At 52.2% G+C, this 16,937-nt stretch overlaps 4 protein-coding genes across 4 annotated transcripts; 1 reads left to right on the top strand and 3 right to left on the bottom strand.

Moving 5' to 3' along the window:
- Positions 1 to 3,589: 3,589 nt before the first annotated feature.
- UCRPA7_5832 (hypothetical protein) lies at positions 3,590 to 4,615 on the bottom strand (the record flags this gene model as incomplete). The annotated part of the gene is made up of 1 exon (XM_007918376.1): positions 3,590 to 4,615. One exon carries the CDS (start codon positions 4,613 to 4,615, stop codon positions 3,590 to 3,592), a length of 1,026 nt encoding a protein of 341 aa, XP_007916567.1.
- A 5,559-nt stretch (positions 4,616 to 10,174) lies between these two features.
- Positions 10,175 to 10,767, bottom strand: UCRPA7_5831 (putative short-chain dehydrogenase reductase family protein; the record flags this gene model as incomplete). The annotated part of the gene is made up of 2 exons (XM_007918375.1): positions 10,175 to 10,298; positions 10,379 to 10,767. The coding sequence occupies 2 exons, from the start codon at positions 10,765 to 10,767 to the stop codon at positions 10,175 to 10,177; spliced, it is 513 nt and encodes a 170-aa protein (XP_007916566.1).
- Positions 10,768 to 12,282: 1,515 nt separating this feature from the next.
- UCRPA7_5830 (hypothetical protein) lies at positions 12,283 to 13,446 on the top strand (the record flags this gene model as incomplete). The annotated part of the gene is made up of 2 exons (XM_007918374.1): positions 12,283 to 12,312; positions 12,364 to 13,446. 2 exons carry the CDS (start codon positions 12,283 to 12,285, stop codon positions 13,444 to 13,446), a joined length of 1,113 nt encoding a protein of 370 aa, XP_007916565.1.
- A 696-nt stretch (positions 13,447 to 14,142) lies between these two features.
- On the bottom strand, positions 14,143 to 16,287 carry UCRPA7_5829 (putative f-box domain-containing protein; the record flags this gene model as incomplete). The annotated part of the gene is made up of 3 exons (XM_007918373.1): positions 14,143 to 15,799; positions 15,896 to 16,074; positions 16,156 to 16,287. 3 exons carry the CDS (start codon positions 16,285 to 16,287, stop codon positions 14,143 to 14,145), a joined length of 1,968 nt encoding a protein of 655 aa, XP_007916564.1.
- Positions 16,288 to 16,937: the final 650 nt, after the last annotated feature.

The following is a 16,937-nucleotide window of genomic DNA, read 5'->3' as shown; positions in this document are numbered from 1 at the left end:
GCCTGGCTGGAAAGAGAGCATTCGGACGACACTCCCCAGTTTATCCCAAGCTAGCAACTCGGTCTGGCAATAGTCCGTGGTCACGACTGCTGCTCGAAGCGATCCAGTGCCACGGATCGGGCACATCGCCATCACCAGCAAGAACTACCGTAAGCGACCACTTATCGACTGAATCGATACTATGGATTCGTACTATCGTTCTTAAGTTAATAAGATCAGCTGTCTTATCATCGTATGTGTCCTCCGGCGGTGGGTTTCTCCGGCCGCGCAGTGTTGCAATTGCGGGATGTGACGGTCCGGAGCTTCTGATTTTGACAGGTGAATCGCCTCAACCCCGCGAACTACACTCCACGATCGACGCCGAGGTCTGCAGACACACGGACTTGTTACTATTTGTGGCCGACGTTTGGGAAACTGTGAGAATTGAACCAGCAAAATCACAGTTTGGAGCATGGCATCGTACAGAAGCAGCTTCCTCAGAACACCCAGAACAGGCCGAGATGGGGAAATTCGCCCGAACCGGATCCGGAGCAGGTTTGGGTCGGCCACGCGCTGATAGGCTGCCCGCCCCGAGCCGCTGTGCTGGGACTGGCTGTAGGCTGGACGGAGCTACTGCACGCAATCGTTGGAAGCACACGATGGCTAGTCGCACGACTTCTCAGTGGTTCATGAGGACAGCTAGGACCTCATACTGGCGGTAAGGGCACGCTTTGTATTTTGCACCAGATAAAAAGATGGTGTGCTCGATCTCGTGAGCTCCAGACAGCTCCTTCGCTTCAGACTTGTAACCGAGGGAGGCTGTTCTTCTAATCACTGCAGCTTCAACCTTCGTGATGATGCCGACTAGTAGAGCTTTGCATGTGCACTAGAGAGAAAAAAGCAATGAATAGACGCAATTTCCATGTGGCAATACGAACAGCTTCACAGCCGGTTTAGCTGTGCTTCTTGGCGACTCAGATGATCTCTTCCAGGCGTAAACCTGCCGTGCGAGAGCCTCTTCACATGAGCCAATGCTATCTGAAGTGTTGTTACCTTGAGGGTCGTATGGATGCATACAATCAAAGAAAGCATATCATGATTATGCAGACATCGACCATCGAAGAGGTTAGTTTTCATGTCGCCTCACGGTATACCTCAAGGCCGTAGTGACTTAGACACTTCATGCACCATCAGAGGGTTTTGTTATGGACCCATAGAGCTACAATATCTGACCGTCTAAGTGGCAAAGTCACTGTCTCCACGAACCGCATGCTAGAGTACAGCTCTTAGCGAGCTCTAAGTTGATGGCTGCTATGCGAGACAACAATTCGGCATCGTCTCCAGAGACCCGAAAGGAAGCTTTACGTTACTCATAGCATGACATTCCATAGTCCTTGCTGCTCGATTAGGAGATAGGCTGATGCTGTATCTGGCAACTTAGCGAAGGCACGTATTTTGCCTATATTCAGCCCCTTTCCGACCGTTCGGGCCATCCCGCCGTTTTGTAATTTCCAAAAATTGTCATGACCTCCGTAGTGCAAGTACGACGGATGCAAGTCATTGTCTCCCATGGCACACAGTACGCAAAGAACATGCATGGCACAAAAGACATCGCCGGCGAGCTTTGACATGACCGGCCAGCCTAGAGGCCGCTCTCCCTCACACCAAGTCTGAGACCTTGACTGACACATGTGGTCGTCTGAGCAGGCGCTCGCTCTGGTCCAAAAGGGAGCTCTACAAATCTGCAAGGCATCTAGATATATCACAAGAAGAGGGGTTCCAGTAAGCCCCTCCTTTGCTGGTGTTTCTGATGACGCTGGTATTTGTATGGTTCGCTATGTTTCGAATACAAATAGTAGCTACAATATACCGTGTTAGTACCACCTTGACGAGATGCTCTGTGATCCCTGTTGGTCACTCTAAGGGGCCAATGTGCTTAGCTGGTGCGGGCTAATGTTTGAAGGAACCTGTCGAATCAATGACCAGCGACTGATCTGTTCAGATAATGGTGCCAAAGTGTCTGAATTCAAGGCAGAGCGCCGTTTACACGCTGCCAAAACGGGTCATACTGTGGGAGCTTCCCTCCGTCTGGGCATCGCTATAGAGCTTCTCGCATCGAAAGCGTCGACGCCAGCAGATTGGTGGGAATAGCATCAGAAGAGCCTTCGCATCTTGGCCGGCCTCCTAGTCTCAATACGTGATGATTTAATGTAAAGAATAGGGAGAGAGTTAGACGAAAGGGATTCGCCTGCGCAAGGGGCGCTCTGTGTAAGTGGACTCGGCCGGGCCGCACCATCTGCACCAGCAATATATTCGCAAAAAGAAGGGCCACATTAGCCTAGTCTTGAACGCCCTGGGGTTCTACCTGCTTGCGGGGTCTGCCTTGTTCGTTGGCGGCCGGCCGGCTGGGAGGAAGGACGCCGATGCACTTTCGGCGGTCCTTTACTGTACTAACATACCGTTTTTTGTGGACAAATGCAAATGAATGACCTGTTCCTGCATCTGCCCGCTCCTATGACTTACTGTCTGTCGTGTGAGTCGTGCCTTAGCGCTGCTGAGGTGGGTGTTTGGACTGAAGTAACTGTGCCTTAGGCCACTGTAAGGCCAGGCTCTCCCGGCTGGCATATCGCACAAATTGGACATGATATACTGCAAACTTGACGAAGGCGCACGGAAAGCGGCTGGAGGGTGATGCAAGTAGAAGGAGAAAATGTGTTCGCCGTTATGTCTTAGACCTTTTCTTCTTTTTGGTGGCGTTTTCTCTTGCCATTTCGTTGTGATACGTGACAAAACATGACCTACACTTTAACGGCCCGGCCGAGTGTATCCGTAACCTGACGTTTTTGCTTAATTGCGTGCAGTTGTCCAGGATGCCAGCGTTAACGTGCGTTTGCTGGGACAGGCCTCTGTAACAGGATCCTGGTAAGCACCGTGGGAGGCAGACCAGGGCTATAGCTGGCGCACAGATGCTGAGATCGATGCGGAAAGGCAGTCTCGAAACATCTTGTCAAACGGATCTGTAAGTCTGTAACAACGAGCTTATCAGTTGAAAAGGCCCCGAGGGCGTGGCTGAGATCCCAGAAACATCGAAACAATGCAGGGGACAGAGGAGTAAAGCCCAGAAAGCACACAAGACGAAAGACATGGGTGGCGGCACGAGCTTCCCTACTGATTAGTAGCTTGAGTGGAGGAGTCTTGGTGATCACCAGGGTAGCACGGATGGTGATGGCACGGCAGCTCTCAACTGCGTATTGATCATGATGATGAAATGTTTAGATTGAAATTGAAGCAGTTTGGTATCATATCTTCGTAAGGTACTGCTGACGACCTTGCCCATCCCGTAATTCTCATTCCTCCATAGCGGCCCAAGCCCGCAGGAGCCGTCATTCGTAGTTGACATATTCCCATCTGCAGCTTCGTCTCTTCCAAAATTGCCACCGTGCGCCTCATGATGACTGGAAAAAGAGTGAATATCCAGCGCCGTTCCCCCATTCCGGTATGCCATTGCCGGATACGCCGATCATGTCCCAGCCTTGTGAAACGCCAAAATAAAAGTTGCCCAACTCTAATGATATTTGCAAGGCAAAGTGTAGTGCACAGCTGTCTGTGCCTATAGCAGTTTACTGTTGAGTTTGATACTCTTTCTCCTCGCTGTGAAGCCGTTCAAGATACCTCGCTTGATCGAGGCAGGCGATTCGGGAGATTGTGGCTGCGTAGTCGGCGTCTGCGGTGCTGCATGCGCATTCTTCTTGGCAGCCCGCATGATGTCGTTGTAAGTGACTGGTGGCTGAGGTATCTGTATCGAGGCGCGCTTCTCGGTCTCCTCGAGTTCGGCCTCTTGTGTAGGTTCCGCAAGGTCAAGCTTAGAGGGTGAGATCGGCGTCGCCATGTCGTCCTTCGATGCGGTGGCATGGAAGCTGTTGTTCAACATTGGCCTACTGCGCTTTTTCGCGAGCGTGAAGGTCCTTTGCATGCTCTTGAACATCGCTGTGGGCGTCTTCGGCGTCTTAGGTCGGTCGTGCTCCTCCTGCTCCTCCTTGTGAACATCGAGGGAGTATGTGCTTCCGTTTGCGTACGGGTCAATTTGGAGGAAGAGAGGCTTCTGCTTCGTTATGAAGCTGGAGAGCATGCTACTGGTCCTTGTAGTCTGTTGCTTCGTTGGCGAGTCGGTAAAAGTTGACGACGTTGAAGTCCTCCGTATCATTGTAGGGGCGCTCTGAGATGTACCAATGATGCTCTGTCTCCTCGCCTCAATCGAATTGGGAGAAGTTGACCGTCGAATGGTGGAGAGGTCGATGATGGACGGCTTGCCAGAGAACACCACAGAAACCACTCGAGCTGTGTCTTCGTGGCTCCGCCTGCTTGAAACCGGTGATCTACAGTCTTCGCTGCTCGAGTCATAGTCGAAGTCTGAAAAGTCGTCTGCCGATGAGGAGGCATCCTCTTCGGAGGACAGATATGCATCATGAGGGGTCGTCTGTGTCAGGCTCGTAGTCTCAATGGACCCGCCGAACTTGAGACCAACCAGGTTATCCAGCAGTCGAGATGCCCTGAGAGCACTCTTCTCTGGTAGAGCTGGCACCTCAGGTACAGGCTGGACCTGCTTTGGGTTCTGTGTAAGAGCGTCTTGGTCCATATCTAAGAAGTCGTCGAAAATAGCGTCGTCGTAAGTTTCGTGGTGAGTGAGGGCCGACTCTGATGTCTCCGGAGAAGCGTTTCTATAAGTCTGTTCGACCTTGTGGTTGTGGCTGGAACGGCCCACCTCCCTTCTTTCAGGAGACTGGTCTACCAGAGACATGGCCGATCAATAGAGGGGTGGTGGTGTCCTATGCCCTCGCTAGGGAGGATATAAGAGACAATGTCTACCCCTCGTTGATGCAGATCACACAAAGTGAATCTACTAGTTGCCTGTTGGAATATGTGAGCTTTCTTGTTCACACACGATCTGTAGTGGGGTTATGGCGTTTGGAATGGAAGCAAAGGCCAGAAACAACGGCGAGGTGGGAGGCAAGGTATTTTAATGAGTTGGCTGGTGTTGAGGGAAAGAAAGGTTGTGTCCAGAGGGCCTGCATAACCCAGCCAGGTCCTGGCCCCTGGTACACGAGATGCACATGCCTGCCACGCACGGCGTTGCCCTTAATTGGGGTTGTATTGGAGAAGAAGAAGGGGTTGCGACTTGCAAGGGGATTGATCACTCTGTCCTGGACTTCACGTACCTCCGTACTCCGTGCCGTTAGTTGCGCACTATGGATAACGCTGGGGTATTGTGTTCGAGAGATCTCCCTAGGGATTGGCGTAACGGAGGAGGGATAGGAACAGCTGCTCCTTTTGAGAGCACTGAACAAAACGAGAGGCTTGTCTGGGCGGATTGAGTGAACAGCGATTGTTGGCCCAAACGGTGTTTCAGCTTAACCATGCAGCCCCCGGCCTTCTTTGACGTGGTTGTGGTGTTAGTGAGTTGTGACCCTGTACGCAGCTTGAACTAGTTAGGGAGCTGGCAATGCGTGGAAATTGACTGGCACCGAGGGCAGAGAAAATGAATGAGATGTGGAAGTTACTGAAGAAGAAAAAGGATGTTTCTTCAGAAAGACTGTGAATACATACAGAGGTAGCGGTCAAGTCTATCACGAAGGGGTGTGCCTATTCCTGTAATCTACCATAGCCACCACCTTTTATTCCTCGACCTCTCAAGTTGACCTGACTCGTTTCGTCATACCATACCAACCTGCCAGACGATACAGGCTGCAGCGTTTCCTGCTTTTCCAGCAAACCCAGACCCCATACCTGCCCACCGTTTTCGCAGACCAGGGGGGGCTGGTTAGCGACAAGGGAGCAGGGGCGAGACTAGCATAGCGAGCATAGGTGCTGTCATGGGGGTGGTGCTGTGCTGGTTGCAGGGTCCATCGAGGGGTCGTCTGGATGCTCATTGGCTAGGGCGCAGTTGGAGCAAGTCGAGTCGAAGGCGTCGCCCGCGTTGGCGTCGATGCCGTAGTTTGCTTGATTGGCCTGGCTGAGCATCTGGATGCAGGACAGGGCGGCAAAAAGAGAGCATCTTGAGGCTTCACCAATCATTTGCGCCCAAACCTGAACTCTTGGAGGGCCAGCCGGTGCAAGCGTGCCGATTTAACTTTTTATCACCATGACTCGGCTGCGATCGTGAAGAAGTCGAGCACTTGGGATGGGAGACAGTCAGGAACTCGAGTAAGGCACGGAGCGGATCGCAGAATCTAGACGGGCCTGACAGGATTAGGTTTGACGGTGGGAAAAGCGACACGGACAGACTAATAGCTAGCCAGGTGCTGGTGCACTTTCGATGGCTTGTCCCTGTCGCATTGCCCAAGCATGCGTGTCGGACCACCACATTTGGAGTCTCGGAGCCTGACGCCGTAGTGGGCATCCGGCCGGAATCGTCACTGTTCAGCATGAATTCCACCATTTGCAGCCTCATGCGGCAAGAAAAGGCACAACGGATTCTGTCCCTCCTACGGCTTGCATTCAACACCAGAAGCTTTCGTTGTTGGCGGCGGATATTTCCTTCAATGAGCTTCACGGGCAAAGGGAGGCCACCTGTGCTGCCTCCTGCGAGACTCTGGAGGTGAGTACAGCCACTGGTCAGACATCCGTCCGTACTTGGCTTCGGCCGCTGTTTCCCTCAACCGTGTAATTTATCCTCACTTGCTTAATTGCTTCTGTGAGTCGCTCAACGCACCGAGTGCCGCTGGTGCCGCCGTTTTCCTTGGAGATCAACGTTTTCTGTGTGGCAACATTACTGTGCATTGATTGCATGCCCACCAGGTGTTGCTCTGTTCCTGCTGCTGATGCAACGCAGTCCCGGGTTGGGTTGCTTCCTCCCCTTTGACTTACTTACCCTAAGCCTCCTGGTCAGCAAGTAAGATAGCCGGACGCACATCATCGCGAGAAAAGGCGCATCAGGAGGCCTAAAGTGGTTGCAGATGAGTTGGTCGGGTTCCGGCCACTCAGAGCGGCCAACATACATTGTAGGAGCTGGGACACTGCCACCTATTGTGAGCGGTGTGTAGGCTGTCATTTTTTCTTCCTTCGGATAACTGTCGAAGACTAATCTGTGAGTTCGTCTGCGTCAAGTACAGCACACCACCTTCCAGCCGGTAGGGTGCTCTGGCTGTTCTGCAACCGCAAATCATCGTTTGAAGCAGCCCTCACCATCCCTATCAGTCTAACAGCCTACCTAGTACATGCGGTATTGTCGAGATGTGATCAGACCGACTTTCCTGAATGCATTAACATCTCCTGTCTATCATCATCAACATTCAGCTTCCCGTGATGCCTCAATGGCACGGGATGACAGAGCATCTCGCAGTAGTTCCCCTTATTTTTCGCTTGGTGTCGAAGCACGAAGCCGATGCTGGCACTTGCCAACCCTGGAGCAGTGTCTGGTGTGAGTGGACTGTGCTTGGCAGAGCCCCCTCTTGGAATGTGTTTCGTCAACTATGTTGCCGAAGGGCCTGGGTCAAGGGGGCACGACCCCACCGCTTTCAGCCAGTGAGATGTATGAAACATCAAAGTCGGCGATTTTTGTGTTGCGTTCATCCCAACTCTGTGACAGACCCGTGTCAGCTACTCGCTGCTCAAGCCGACCGCTGCACCGTAGGCACGGGCCCGTACACACCGGGCGCTATCGATATCCGTGGTTCTTAAAACCCAACCTGAAGCATTCTAGATGTGTCAGAACAACCTTAAGTCACATATCAGCGATAGTGATAAGCCGGTGAGAACAGACTTATGTATCCACTGCGATGTAACATGGTCAAGATCCTTGATTGAGCATCCTGAATAGTGGGTGTGACAAGGCAAGCTTTCTTGTGCACTTGCTCGATGGCGAGAAATGATGCAAAAGTGCAACTGTACAAGCCGTCATCGTGCAGCCGTTTGCGGATTTCAGGATCCAAGATAACGGTGCCCACTGGTGGCCCAGGTGGGATACCGGTTTGTAGCAGCCAAAACTGGGAGAAGAACTATTCTGTTTTCCAAGACGATCAGAACGGCACAGTTTCCCCCCATAACGTCATCGGCCGACGAGCGAGAGGAAAGTGCAAGCCACGCATTCTTGCCAATGGCAAAAGGTTCGGCCCCAGTAAATCTGCAGCGCTACGCCCCGATGCGGCATGGTGTATGGCTAAAAATGGCCACTCCACGTTTTCAGCCGTCGCTCAGCTCCATCAACCTACATCAGCCTCCCGCCAACTTGCCTTACTTGGGCTTTTCGACCTCGCCTTAATCCGTGTAAGAATCCATCGTCAGCGGGTCTCGCCGGCTTACAATACCCGTATCTCACCGACATAGTGAAGAGCGCTAGAAAGGATTTTCGAATTCATCACACAGCCTCCGCCTAAAGAGAATGACCAACCTCATTGGGCAAATATGGTTCGTGTGAGGACAGAATGACTGTATATGAGAGTGGTAGATCTCCAGAATTGGGGCTTTGGACCCTGAAATAAGGATCCGGACTTGTATGGCGAGCTGTCGCACACCGTCCCTAATTATCGGACCTGTCATTGATGTCCGAAATCACGGCAAGCACAGTGTCAAAAGAAAACGGTCACCCATTACATTATCCCCTCACGTTCCAGGTATAGCATCATCTGATGTGTCTAGCTACCTAGGTAGTCCACAACGATGTGCTCCCCTTGTCGAAGCGGCCCCTTGCTCCCCACTCCACATTAACATCGTCAGTTCCGACACGCTAGCATCTACCCGAAAGCCTTCCGGTGTATGTCTGTTTCAATAGAGCTTGAGACGAACTTAGCTTGTCATATCAAATGCCTCGGTCTTTCTTCACTTGTGACCTCAGATCAAGTCCCGGCAGCAAAAGAGACCAGTCTCTCTGCAAATATGTTATGTAGAATTTGCAAACTACCAATTGTCTAGAGCTAGCCACGGTCCAAACTCGATAGATCCTGTCTGAGAATACTTCAGGACGGGGGTTTCGTAAGCTCGTGGTTATTTACAATAACAGGTCAGCCCTCGCCTCGTCCGATGCCCAGGCGAATCAGCCGCGCAAATGGCTCCAATGACCTCCGCAGCGCATCGACTGGTGGCGCGGCAGGAATACCCGCTGCCGTCAGCCGCGCAAGTGCACAAATTCTGGCAATCTGATGCTACGATGCCGCAGGTTGTATGGCTAGCAAGGCAGGCACCAATCCTGGAGATACAGCTGCACTGTAGTTCATAGCCTCGCTTGGCAACCAGTTCTATAGCGCTGGTTGGTGATTCATTCCCTCTGGCAGTATCTGGGTGGACAGTAGTTGCTGTACTGGTCACGGCACAAAAGTAGCATGCCGAGATAGACAGCAGATATGGAAATGTCTGACTCCACATGATGGTGGTTGTAGAGAGCTATCAAATGCTGACCCTAGAGTTGTACGTCCCCCACGACGTCCTCAGAGACGAATCGTGGCCTAGAAGTTATGGAAAACCACCAGTTTTATCAGTCTGGATAGAATTGAACAGTAAAGGAGAGCCTAGTGTGACCTTTGTAAGTTCTACTTGAGAAGTTTCGTTGTGGTCTGGCAAGATAGTTTCTCTAAATGTGATGCCAAGCTGGTCTATTTATATGCCCTCAATATCGGTACAGATAGGGAGTAGCAACGATGAGTTGTCATTCAAAGAGCTGTGATGCAATGAGCTGTCCTTCCATCCTTTGCGCAGTAATGACTCGTGAGCTTCTCCGCCGTTACCCCAATCGGAGGCTACTACGAGAATCGTGCTTTCCAACATGTTTAGACCAAAAAAACTCTGCACTAAATGCCTGTCCGTGCCTGTCCATTCAACAGACTCTGATTGAAATTCACCCAAAAAGGGCTATCCAGTAACTAAGCTACTGGCCTGCCTTTGATAGGTACTACAATAGCGCATAATAAATCATGAAGTAGCTTCAGATTGCCTTAGTTGATCAATCTGCAGTGAGGTACAGGATAGCCTTGACTCCGGAAGGCGATCAAGATGGCAGGTTTTCACTGATTGTTGGATCAGCTAATATGATAGTCGGCCATATCTGAAATTCATTTCAGGGCTGTTATGAATAATATTCAATCAGGTAAGTTAACCTTATGGCAGACACAGTATAAATAAACAGCATCGTCTAGTCCAGCACCCTAAAATACACAAGACTCGTTTCCTGACATGGATTATCAATATCAAACACAATCCATTATCTTCACGGTCGGCTGATGGACCGAAGGATATCCGGTGCTCCAGCGAATTCGAGCTCCTTCATAGTCTCGTCCCAGAGTCTATCTGAGGTTTGCTTCCCTTCAGGAGTATACATCGCAGGATGGAGTCTGAAGCACCGAATTAGTACCGATTGCAAGGGCTAACACATCATCAAGTATAGATGCCATCAGGAAGCGAACAAACTCACGGATATATGTCCCAGTTTACTATGAACCCACCATGGCTCTCTTTGCCTCTCACAGCAGCGGCATCCAGATATATCCAAGCGGCCTCCTTTGGTGACCGGGCTGTAAAGATCTTGATTAAGCCAAAGATAGCTCGAGCAGGTGCTGCGAGGTTGCGGTGCAATCCCGAACCCCCAGTGAACCCAGGATCTACAGCGGTGATGATGACGTCGTCGGGTGACACGATCTCGCTGAGCTTCTGCAGGATAACCAGCTCAAGAAGTTTGGTTGTCGAGTAGCGGACAGTGGCAGCTGCGACATTCCAGTTCTTCGAAACGTCAAATGAAGGGATAATGGGAATAGTCTTGTTGTCTGGAAATTGTGCAGTGAGTGCTACCCCTGATGACACCATGGTGAGGCGGCCGGGGGTACCAGGTGGGCTCTTTGCCTTCAGTATCGGGAGAAGCAAAATCGATAGCAAGGCTGTGGAAAGATAGTTCACTTGGAAGGATTCCTCGTGGCCCGCTGGACTGAGGACAAAGTCGCCCTGAAACACCGCTGCGTTGAGTATGACTGTGTCGAGTCGGGTGAGTGCATCGCAACGCTTGGCGAAAGCTTGCACTGAATCGTAGGATGCCATGTCTAATGCCCAGACCTCAATTCTTGCCTTGGGATACGCTTGTCGTAATGATCCTGAAGCCTTCTCGCCTTTGGCTACCGTTCGGACGCCCATGATAAGATGCGAGAGACCATACCCCAGCATCACTCTACATGTCTCTAAGCCAATGCCGACATTGCTTCCTGTGATTATCGCCGTATGATTCGCGAAAGAAGTAGATTCTGGAGGAGCTTTTGACTTCGTTTTTATCTGTGTCTGCACGAAAACTCCAGAGTTTGTGAATCTGGCTGGAGGGAGGGCAAAGGAGGCCATGGCTGTTTGGCGGAGGTATAAAGCTGTTCTTGCATCTTGGAATCTAGGAAAGCCGGAGAGAAGGCCTACTTATAAGAATAACACAACTAGGGGAGAAGATCTCCCTTCTTTTTAAGACCAGATGGTATTCTGAATCTAGCAGCACAGCTGCTCCCGGTATTGGCTTGCCTGATGCTCTAACTGCCATTTTGGGATGATGCTGTGGCCTTGACTTACACAAACACCTCCCCTGCTTTCCAAATGCGTTCTCCAAGTCCCAAGGATTCTGTATCCCTCTGATTGGACAGTGGTGAATTAGAGTATCGCACTACTGCAGTACCCGCATTCTGGAGGAGAGGTGCACAATGATTGGCTTCAATATCAGGCATATCCATGACCGTTCGGGTTCGGCGGAGACGATCCACGCGGTGGGGTGTCTAATTGGCCCGCCTAAAGAGTGGAGTTGACCAAAATGTATTCCCTTCTGGGGTTAGCGTATGGAGGAGGCAACCTGGTGCTTAAAGATCGTACACTTAGACCATGGCAATGACTTCGGTGCTCGGTCTTTCAATTTACTACATATTCTTTACATAGAATGCAGGAGTCCTCGGGCCAGATTGCTGATCAATTTAGGAAAGGTACAAACAAACCTGCTAATGGTCCGCCACTGAAATACGACGATGTCTGAGTCAACGGAGGCCAAGTTCGTCTTCGTGCAGGCAGATGACTTGGGCAAGCCCAAGGCAACGGACAGAAGTGTCATCCGCAGCCACTGCATGAGAGGGAGAAACAAGAGGGCAGACTCGCGCCGCTCTCTCCGGGAAGCCCGCCAGCGACAAACGGCTCAGGCCTCGTCGGGCGCATCAGAGCTCATCCACGCGAAAAGTAGGTGGTGGTCCGATGACCTGGAAAAGCCTTCTCTTGATGACGTTGAAGCCCTGACAGCAATTGCATGGCTGCCGTCACTACATGCTCCCGTTTCTGACATAGGTCTAATCAAATTCGTGGAGGCTCCCAATGGGTATACCCGGGAATTGCTCCACAAGTGTAAGTCACCCCTGTGTCCTATGACCATAGTCAACTCTTTGGCTCTAACAGATACTACCGTCAGTCTTCACATACGACAATATAAAGGACACGATGTATCCTGTAGATCAGTGCATAGAGTTCGAGAAGGTCGAAAAGAGAGAGTATCTCCAGTGGCTTTGCTGCGATGATGCCTTCTTTCATTCTGTCCTCCTGACCATCTCAGCCGTTGACGATTATGTTTTACAACGACCGCCAACTGATATTACACATCATCATCTTCGTCGCACTCTGTCCCTTCTCAACCAAAGACTATCGGAGAAGGATGCACATCTCGTGGACTCGACAGTGTACATCATTCTAACACTGGCCCTGATGGCTGGAGTGTTCGGAGACTACGCTGCTGCGAGCACCCACATCGCTGGTCTACAACAGATAGTTAGGCTTCGAGGGGGTGTCAAGCACCTTCGCCTCAACTCCAAACTTCATTTCAAGCTCGACCGGCTCGATCTGTCCTGGGCTCTCAGCACAGGGCAACGGCCACGTTTCTACACCGGCCCCATATCATGGGATGCTTTCTACAGAAACCCGCCCGTTATCATCCACTCAGACCCACCTCCAACCAACAAGTTCACACATTGCTTTCGAGACCGGAGGCTAGCCATTGTCTTCCAAGATCTTCGACATCTAGCCAACCTGATCAACCATCATTCGAGAAACAACACACGTCTTAGCGGAGACACGTTTCAAGATGCGATCAGCTCCATACAATTCCGCCTGCTGCGCATCAAGCCCAATCTCAATAACGAGACAGACGAAACCCTTCGCTTGGGAATGCTAGCTTTCCTGTCAACGACCTTCCGCGTACCGGGGCGCCGAGTGCCTTATGCCTACCTGACCAAGCAGATGCAGGCCTCGTGCAAAACGTTGGAGCCAAATACCCGCGAGCTGAAAGAGCTTCTTACGTGGCTCATTATTGTGGGTGCTATTTCGGTGCTTGAGCCTGATGAGCCGTGGCTACGTGCCAAGTGGAAGCTTGCTGTAGATCCCGAGGCGTCATGGGACGATATCTCCCAGGCGTTACAGGATGTCATGTGGATCAGCTGTATCCATGACGAGTCTGGGATCCACGCATTCCAAAAACTGCAAAGCTGAAAGTGAGAACGAAATTGCAAGACTTATCGCCGAGTCATCGTCGTGGATGAAAATTACTTCCCGATTATCACTAAAGGATTCCCACTAAGCGGAGAAGCAGAGGGTTTTAATTTTGCCGAGGCTTGACCCCCAACCCCCTGATGGGAGATGCGGCCCAGCTCAAGGTAGCGGGGAAGGGCCGTGAAGTAGAGACATAACTTCTACCGAAAGTCAGCGCCACTCACAGAGTGTTCAGCGACCAGACCTTCCATGTGAATTCCATGAGCACTTAAGTGAAGGAGATGGTGAAAGCATGGCCGGAGCTGAATGTTGAATACCTGCCATATAAGCTAGCTAGTATGTCAGGGCTAGAGTATTAGTAATTGCCTATCGCCACTATCACACGAGTAGAAGACTTTTGGCCTTGATCATTCAATTCATCCCCGAAAATCAGATATGTACGCCCTAGACCGAGCAATTTTGGGTATAATACATGCCATAGAGAAACGTATATGCCAGCCATGAACCTCAGCATTGGTTGGCCCCGAGTCAGAACATCATCCCTTCAATCCATCGTGAACCCCTCTCGTAGAAAGATTTTTTTCCCCTAGCCGTTACATCCCGTGAACATCGTAACTTGATGTCGGCGGCCTCTGTCTGCTCCCTTGTCAAACGCTCAAGGGTCTGCCGAGAGCATCCTGTCTGAGGAGCGACACCCTACCGCCATAGATCCAGCTTGTCGCGCTTCTTCTCCCCAGCACTGCTCTTCGGGCGCGGCCATTCATCCTGGGCATCACTTCTCCTCCAGGCCGCTCCGCCTGGCGACGGGTCCGGCACTGCGAGAAAGCCCCCGGCCCCGTTGCCCATGAAGACGCTCTTGCGGGCCCCCGCGCCAGAATTCCAGCCCAAGGTCGTATTGTCAAGGCCGTAGCTGCTGACGGGTCTCGCGGCATTGGTCCTGCGGCTCGTCGACGCGTGGCCAGGCTCAACTTTGACGAAGCTCCAGTCCAGCTCATCGTCGCCCTTTGTGAAGACTTCGAGCGTCTGGGGCAGGCCGGAGGGACCACCGGGGCCGGCGAATGCCGCAAAGGGATTATTGGAGCTGAACCGTGGGTTGTGGCCCTGTGTCCAGGGTTTTGTCGAAGGTGGCGACTGCGGTGGGCTCTGGAACGGGTTGATGTTCTGGTTCTGCGCTTGAGGCAAGGGGCGCGCGAACCCCGGAGAGTTATTTGGTGAGAGAAAGCCTACGGGTGACAGAGCTGGGCCAAGGCTGTTATACGACATCTGAGATGAGAACGCTGAGGATGAGCCGCTTGACGCGGGCCGCGCGTAGCCACCGTCAGCAAAAGCTGGAGCTGGCGGTGGTAGACCGAGGAGTGTGTCTGGGAAGTTTGCATCTCGAACATATAAAGCGCGGAGATTTGGTAGACCTCCCATCAAAAGGGATCCGGAGAGGTAGTTGTAGTATGATGTGACTACGCCTTTGTACGGGCTTGAAGAAGGCTTGGGCACAATTTCGTAGTGGAACGTTTGTAAAGACGAAGAATTGAGCGGTGGGATCTGGCTTGTACCAGCTGCTGTTGGAAGGGCGGCCGATACAGTCTCGTTGATGGAGAGACTCTTCAATGAGGTCGCCTGTGCCAAGACCTCCTGAAGTGTCCACGGCTTGACGCCAGTTGCCGTCAAAGTCAGGACCTTCAGCGCTTTTTGCGTATCCGGTCGACTGAGATAGACCTTGAGACCCATTGCTGTGATACCAGCCACTTGGTTCAAGATAAGTTCCTCCAAAGGCGGAAATGGGGGCAACATCTCATTGCCATGTCCCAGAATTTCGTCCGTGAACACCGAAGACTCGGTAATCTTTAGGGCTCTGAGGTTCCCTAACACGGATAGGCCGTGTAGTATAATTGTAGGATCCATACTGATCCTGACGAGATCAAGGACCTCGAGGTTTCTCCATATACGTCCGCTCGCCAAGGCTTCAAGGCTCTTTTCGGAGCCTGCCATATAGGTCATCTTCCGCAGATTATGACATCTCGCCTGTATCTCTAGCCTGAGCGTGATGTACGGAGCCTCGTCCGTATAGAGGCCCTCGGGGAGATCGACATATCGTAGGTTTGGTAGGACAGCAATAGTTCGGGCCAAATCCGCCTGTGATGCCTCACGTAGCATATAGGGTGTCTTGAAGTACTCGACTATAGGTCCTAGACGAGCAGGGTCTTCGCGGAGGGTTCGACATAGTAGCTTGAGCCGTGCCTGCGCTGTGTCTTCTGGCTCGCCATTGCGGTCAAAGAAGGTTCGCCGCTTGCGCTTGTCGGAGAGGACAGCCTCGCGTTCGCAATAATGTACCGAGTCGATACGTATACTATGATATCTGAGTATTTCGCGTGTTAGCAGTCTCGCACGAAAAGAATCGACACGTCAAGGTCTCGTGGCCGTAGTCGAGCTGGCGGTGTCAGAGAAAGCTTACAGGACTCTCACAGCAGCCTTCCGCCACCTCCTGCACACCTGCACGCAGTGCGCCAGGTCGCGCAAGTCGCAGAGCATGCAGGCATCCTCCACCGACGACTGCTCCTGCGTCTCGTATGTCTCATCCTGGGTATGCGGGCAGACGAAGGCGAATATGCGCTCGAGGACGGGGCCGGGGAGCTGTTCAAGGAGCCATGCTGAGGCCCTAGACGGTGCCCGGCTGTAGCCGCCGTGCCCGAGGCCCGGGCCGCTATACTGTACTTGATATTGCGGGGAGCCTCCGAATTGACGGTGCTGGCTGCTGAGGTCTCCCTTCTCGAAGGCGGCCTGGGCGTCCTTTCGCTTGTCCTTTCGCCGGAGGAACTTCATTCTGCGAAAGGGGAGCAGCTTCATTGCACCGTGGCGCAGATGAATATCAAGGGAAAAAGGGGGGTAGGTGAGATGTTAAAGTAAGTAGCCTTCACTACTGTACCTAACAGATTGAGGCACAGGTACAGGTACAGACGGGTGTGAGTGGCCACCCGTCACGGCCAGGGGCACGCCGCTTCTGTCCTGCCTGACCTCCTACTGCACACACAAGAGGTAAGCCAGATCGGCTGGCTGCTCCTGTGCCCGTGCCTTTGCTGGTGCTCTGCTAAAGGGATGCAGCACCAACAGGACAAGTCAGCACAGGTATGTAGGTGTGTAGGTATGTATGCAGCTTGCTGCCGTGCTCTGCAGAGGGATGATTGATAGGGCAGCCGGCAGCGAATCTGTCCTCCAGCTTCCAGGGCAGACCCACGTTGGGGGAGCTCTCTGTGGACTTGGTGGGGTGGGGTCGCTTGCTCAGAAGCAAGGTAAAAGGCAGGGATCGTCTAGGCCATTGGAGGTGAGAGCTTGCGGAGGCAAGTCACAGAGGGGCTTTCTTCCTCCCTCCCCAATGGTGACTGGTCGAAGGAATGGCCCGAAGGAATGAGTTCGAGACGACTGAAGAGCTTTAGCGATATCAGCATCAGCGGCGGCACCTTGGGGTGACGACGGATTTACAGTAGTGAGATATGTGA

The sequence above is a fragment of the Phaeoacremonium minimum genome (genome assembly GCF_000392275.1).
Source record: "Phaeoacremonium minimum UCRPA7 unplaced genomic scaffold PA7_03_scaffold_435, whole genome shotgun sequence".
Lineage (NCBI taxonomy): Eukaryota > Fungi > Ascomycota > Sordariomycetes > Togniniales > Togniniaceae > Phaeoacremonium > Phaeoacremonium minimum.
This window is presented reverse-complemented; position numbering and strand designations above follow the sequence as displayed.